A 6,563-nucleotide genomic window follows, 5' to 3' on the forward strand; every position below is an offset into this window, starting at 1 on the left:
AACTATTCCTCCCACATTCCCTTTTCCCTCTCCTGAATCCAAACCCCATCCATGCTTCAGCCTCCACCCCCAACTCAAGGTCCACCTGCACTTGCCTTCTTTCTCCAGCTAGGCAACTCTTTCCTACTTGTGTTCCAGGATTGGCTCTGCCCTCTTCCCTGGGCTGCCTTGCCTGATTAGCTCCTTCTCATGTCAATGAAGAGGCCTTCCCCAGTGATCCACCCTATCCAAAGACATTCTCCCATCACTCCCTCTCTAGCTAGCACTCTTTCCTGCATGTCCCTTAACCAAGTGTCACTCTTCTATGTCTTTAGGAGGTGTTTCACTGCCCCTTTAAAATGAGACAAGGTGAGGAACCTTTCTGCCTTGCTCTCAGTAGCCCACTGTAGGGTCCATAGCATCTACCTGATAGGCATACTAATTAATATCATTTTATGAATAAATATTTATATATAAATTAGTCCCCTTCCCTCTAAAGGGATCTCAGCCCTCTGAACACACTTGACATTTGCACCACTGGGACTTAATACTGTTTGCTCTTCATTTTTCTCTATCAGTTTCATCTTCCTGATGGGAAAAGACATGATCATCAAATCCTTGATGACAATAATCATGTGCTACTGTGGTGACCTCTACAACATCTGGCAGAGTGATTAAAGTGAATAATAAACACTCAATTAGGAATGAACTCATCCTCTTATGTTCTGAAGTTCATGTGTCAAAAGATATAAAAGCAGTTCTAACTGCTTATAGGATTTTTTTTTTTTTAAATGCAGCATTGACCCTAAAGAGGAAGTCCACCCTTGAGCTTAGACAGCATCTTTACAACACACAGCTTGATGGCAACAGTGACGATGGTAATTTTTATTTCGTCATTTCTGCAAAATGGGACTTGTCACGGAAGCAATTCAGTCTTAGAAAACTGCATCTGATGACCGGATCTTTTCTTAAAAGGTAAATGCATCTCACAAAATTTTAATCTACATGGAAGTAATCGCTCACCAAAAGACAACGCCATCTACTTGTTAGTGGTTTCTATAATTTTTTTTTTCTTTGTGTAAGGTGGGGGAAGTGTTGTATTTGAATGGCTGCATTTAGAAAGTTGATGGACTTTATGGCAATGAGCAAGATTCTGCAGTGCCAGATAAAGCAGTATATACAACTGTTCCTGTTTTAATTTTTTGCTTCCGTTAAACGTTTAAAATGTTGTTTTCAAAGGGAAATATGTTTCCTGCTTTTCTTCACCCGAATTTTTAAGTAGTTATTTCCCTTTAGCATTGTGTGATGGGTTTTGTTTTCTGGAGTGGGTTGGTCTAACTTTTTTAGGTAGTAACTCTTCCTTGGAATATTTGTACATTCAGAACCACTAATGTAAAGTTCAGAATTTTACACAGACCTACCATTCTCTCCATTTCCACCTCCCCAATGGTAAAATCTAATGTAAGTGAATGCCTTCTTTAGTACAAATGCATACCTCAATACCTTAAAAGTATTATATTATACATGACATATTAATATAAAATAAGATACTATGTCCATGTTTGTATATATATTATAGCACTACTTAATGGTATGTTGCACGCCTTGAATCTCATGGCTCATACTTCTCACCAGACTTTTTTGTAGGCACCTTTCTTATGCACTGCAGAATTATTTAAAAATGTCTGGTGAACTGTAAGTTACTTGATAATGATGCTGTTGCTGCTGTTGTAGGTGGTACATGAAAATGAGTTATCCTTCTCCCAGCCCTCCCCATGTCTAGGACTTGGAAATTAACTTTTTTGAGAACTGAAAAATGAAAATACATCAACAATTGATGACATTTATTATCTAAATAAATTATATTAAAATTCAGCAGAAAAAGTAGAGTCAAAAATTTTTAGCATATTTACCTAAATATGAAGTAAAATTATGGCCATCTAAAATATATAATCAGAGAGACACAAAAAGGCTTATGTGCAAAAATATCTGTTCCCTTGTTGTTTAATTAAATTGAAAATAATTTATATTAATAAATGGGGAGCTGGTAAAGCAAGTTATATACAGTATCCCCCCACACACACACCCATACTATCACTTGCCACATGTTTAGTTACTTCCTGTTAACTGTGGTCTGAAAGTATGAAGTAAAATTTCCAGAAATATGCAATGGTAAATTTTAAATAACTTTTGTTTCATCATATTGTTGTATTGCTCTATATTGTTGTTAATCTCTTACTATGCCTAATTTATAAATTAAACCTTATCAGAGGCACATGTGTTTAGAAAAAGATAGTATCAACTGTGTAGGGTCTGGTACCACCCAAGGTCTCAGGCATCTGCAGAACACCTTGGAATGTATCCCTCACAGATGATGGGGGTCAAGTGTAACAGAAAGGTCAATTATCACTAAGAACGTTACACAATTTTTAGTGGCATGGGAGAATGTGTATGATAAAAAGCTAAGTGAAAACGAAGGATATAACCTCTTGCAGAGTGCAGTGGTGCATGTGACTTGGGAGACTAAGTCTGGAGGATCAAAAGTTCGAGGCCAGCCTCAACAATTTAGTGAAACCCTCAGCAACTTAGTGAGACCTTATCTCAAAATAAAAAATAAAAAGGGTTGGGGTGTAGGTCAGTGGTAAAGTGCTCCTGGATTCAATCCTGGGGAGCAAAAATGAAAAAGGAAGATACAACCTCTTAAAGAAGTAGCTCAAGCAACTTTAATAGAATGCATGGAACAAGACTAAAAGGAAAGTTACTGAAATATTAATAATGAGAGTAGGAGTTTAGATGATTTTACTTTTTTGCCTTTAGATATTTTATATTTTCTGGCTAAAAAAATAGATAAAAGAAGTCTTAACAGGTAGAAGTCTAGACAAGGATACTGGCATACTTGAAAAGACAACATGTGAACAAATTTAAAGCATCTGATGGAGCCTGTAAGAGCAATTTGTCAAAGTTTACCTAGCATTGCCAGGGAAAAGTGAGGTAGATGCATCAGACCTGGAAGATTCTTCAATATTAAAACCATCCATTCATCTTCTCTTATGCTTCCTTCAGTTCAATGTTTAACAAACAAAATTATGGTTTTAATTGGAGTTCATACAGGTTCTCATAGTATGCACTGATTACATCAACATACATCAGTCTGCTGTGAGTAGGTAGATGGGAATCGGTTCTAGAGCAATCAGTCAGTTCTTAGTGATAAGTTCAAATTTCTGAACCTACAAACAGCTGAGTTGGTGGCTAAGCTGTAGTAATCATACCAAGTAAATTCTTGGCCCATAACTTGCCTTTCTCTCCTTGTTACTGGCCTTACATTACTATCAGTCTCAGACTTAGTCCCTCAGTTACTGGTCTTTATTAACCTAAAAGGTACCTTTTTTTATTCTCAGGTGAAGCCAGCATGGGAGGAGGTAACTCCAAACCTAAACCCAACAATGGTGAGTTCAGAACAGGAACCAGAAATAAAAACAAACTAGAAGAATAAGATATTGTGCTAAAAGGGCTATAATGGGAAACCACTGCTAGTGCATTTCTGAAGTTAGGAATATCAGCTTTTATCACAATACAGACTCTTTAACCACAGAAATGAAAAGGGGAACCAGAAAGAACTGCCAACCCTCCAAATTTGAGTTAGATCACCTGGGCAGTTCGTGAGAATCTAACTCACTTCCCTTAATTCTCTCCTATTTGAGGTGTAGACACAGGGGAAACCCACAGTGGCTGCTTTTGGCAGGATATTGTTTCTAGCTGCCCTGCAAAATGACAAGCAAAAAAGGGCGGCAACTCCCAAGGTCAAGGTCCTAAGGGACTGGGGAAGCACTGGCTCTGGGTCTCACTGCTGGTTCTCACTACTTGCTTAGGTCAAAAGGAGCATATTTCCCAGGGCTTCCTGCTAAAATCTTTGAAGAGGGAGACAGCACATTTTTGTTTCTCTGAGGGACGCCTGGGGCTGCAACCCCAGACCGCTCTTCTTTCATTTGCATAGTTTTAAGTTACAGTTTAAATACTCACCTTAAATGACATAGTATCCTCTCTCATGTAGAGCCACCCAGTAGCTAATCTCCACTGGTTGCGTGGGTAAGAGAGGCACCTGGGACACTTACTGGAAGAATTGCTTGACAAATGGCAACTACACTAATCCCTTTCATGTTCTCTCACAGGCATCTCCTCTACCATCGCCCCGATGACTACTAGCTCCGTACCCTGCGTACCCTGTCTCTCCAGCCTTCCCAAGTAAATGAGCATTCATTCGTCTGCTTCATCCTCTACCATGTGGCATTTGACTTTGTGTTGACAGCTTTGGCTTGAGGACTGGGGAGGAGGATGTGGGGAGAAAGGAGCAGAAGCAGTCAAAGAACTGTTTCCTAAGCTTGTAAAATGCATGTTGAGGCAGGAAGGGTGAGGAGAGAGACTGCCATTTTCATGAAGGCCTCAGATGCCTCTGGAACTTAAAAGCAGAAAGTTGCCAGCCAGTGGGTGAGGACAGCAGTCCACTAAGCAGGGTGACAGCTGCTCCAGGCTCTCCTGCAGGCAGGGAAGGCTGCACTGTGGCTTTTAGGAACAGCCATCAAAAGCTCAGCAGTTCACTCTCTTCCTTTTTCTGCCAAAAAGCACAGCACATTTAATCTTGGCCTTTTCTGCTGGGGTTCTATTGACACTGCTGCTGACAGCCATCGTCTTCCTCATCATTAAGAGCTGCAGAAAATGTAAGTGGTCTATGAGGAATGGGGCACCCTTCTCTGTCACTGAGGACAGTTAGCCATGAATGAGTAGGGGTGTGTGTGTGCGCGATAAAACCTGCTTAATACAGACCAGAACTGCAGTCCTTCCCCTTTTCTTCCTCCCTGTCCTCCCCACCACCCAACACTTCCTCCACTCTCCCCTTCAGCTGAGATTGAAGTGAGAGGCTCCCCAAACCTCCAGACCCCATTGGTGAGACTTGTCCCTCTTCTTTCTGGTACTTGTTGCAGATCACTACAGTTCCCAGGTCCCAGATCCTGACTCAGATTCTCCTGCCAAGGTAGGACTATAGTGTTGTTCCTATCTACTCCAGTTCCTCCAGCACTGGAGGCTGCCGCTGTTGGGCTTTCCCTCTGTGTTTCACTACTGACTGGGGTAATTGTATTGCTTCCTGGACCCTGGGAAAGTGATTCTTTTAAGAGTTCTTCTTATCTCTTCGGGTCCCCTCTTTGCAAAGTTGCAGTTGCTTCTAAAGAGACACACTTTTTGCTCCAACTTTATTCACTCATTCCTTCTCTCTGTCCTTCTGAAGCATTCATCCATACCAGAGGACTCGCTAACCTACGCCAGCATGACTTTACAATCCTTGGGAGAAAAGAGCAATCACTTGACTGCAAACCATTCTGCAGACTTAGACCCTGTCGTCTATGCTCAGATTAAAGTGACAAGCCAGTGAGACTTGAATCCAGTTCCTCTCATCTCAGCATATTACTTTTCCCTTTTCTACACTCTTCGGACTGCAGCCCATGGGAACATGCAGAGTTGTTTAGGCATGATCTGACAGTCCTATCCAGAAGTCTCCAAGACCAGTAGTCAGTCATTTTCCTGGCTAGAGGAAAGGTTGTTGGACCTTCCCACTTGAACCGACAGACTGACAGCTCCTTGTGTCCTCCCCTGTAGCCTCCCAAAGTGTGTAACACAGAGCTCAGTGTGCAAAAGGTAGTTCCCAAAAAAAGAAAAAGAAAAAAAAAAAAAAGGTAGTCCCCAGTGTCATTGATCAACTACAGAGGAGTCAACCCAATGAATAATCTATCAAGAATTTCAAATAAAGGCAAACCCTTCCCAAATGTTGACTCCTTCTTCATCAGTAATTTGTCTGTCCCTGTCACCTTCTCCAGAAATCAGCACCAGAGTTCTACACAAATACAAAGTCCATATTTATACAATAAATTTGTACTTTATTGTATAAAGCACTATTCAAATGTGAGTTTCCACCTCCTTTGTATGGCATAAGCAATATGCATAACAACCTTATATGAGTACCAAAGATAAAGATTAATTTAAACATTAATTTCCCTCAAATCATAATAATTATGTAGACAATACCATTAAAAATATCAATCCCATTAAGAAGATCTAGGCAAGCTTACCTAAAGTTCCTATTTAAATAATAAACAAGAAAACAAATTCAGGAAAATTCATAAAGATAATTTAATGATAAATAAAATTTATATAGAAAGGCTTTCTCTAACAGCTAACTTAAAGTACCTGTTTTGTTAAGCACAATTAATATGCTAATGATGCATGAATAAATTTATCAGTGGAATAGAATAAATAGACCAGAAATAAACTAAAGTACATAAGGACATTTAGATTAGGAAAATGGTTTATTAAATGATTTGGGGAAATTTGGTTTATTCAGTGAAGGTATTCAGATAAAAAATTAGCCATGAAACTTTTCACTCCTTATGTTAAAATGAATTCCAGGTATGTCAGAAATTAAACTGTAAAATATCACTGAAGTACTGCGATAAACATGAGAAAATTTTAAAAATAATTTGGAGTGGGTCATGTCTTTAAATGCATAACACAAACCCCAGAAATCAGAAAATATT

General features: G+C 39.5%; 1 protein-coding gene across 1 annotated transcript; it reads left to right on the plus strand.

The window, feature by feature from the left end:
- Positions 1–838: 838 nt before the first annotated feature.
- On the plus strand, positions 839–5,918 carry LOC306658767 (transmembrane protein C1orf162). The gene is made up of 6 exons (XM_079136043.1): positions 839–954; positions 3,378–3,425; positions 4,149–4,221; positions 4,600–4,694; positions 4,959–5,008; positions 5,261–5,918. Exons 2-6 carry the CDS (start codon positions 3,389–3,391, stop codon positions 5,402–5,404), a joined length of 399 nt encoding a protein of 132 aa, XP_078992169.1. The 5' UTR covers positions 839–954; positions 3,378–3,388; the 3' UTR covers positions 5,405–5,918.
- Positions 5,919–6,563: the final 645 nt, after the last annotated feature.

This window comes from Sciurus vulgaris, assembly GCF_902686455.1.
Source record: "Sciurus vulgaris genome assembly, chromosome: 1".
Lineage (NCBI taxonomy): Eukaryota > Metazoa > Chordata > Mammalia > Rodentia > Sciuridae > Sciurus > Sciurus vulgaris.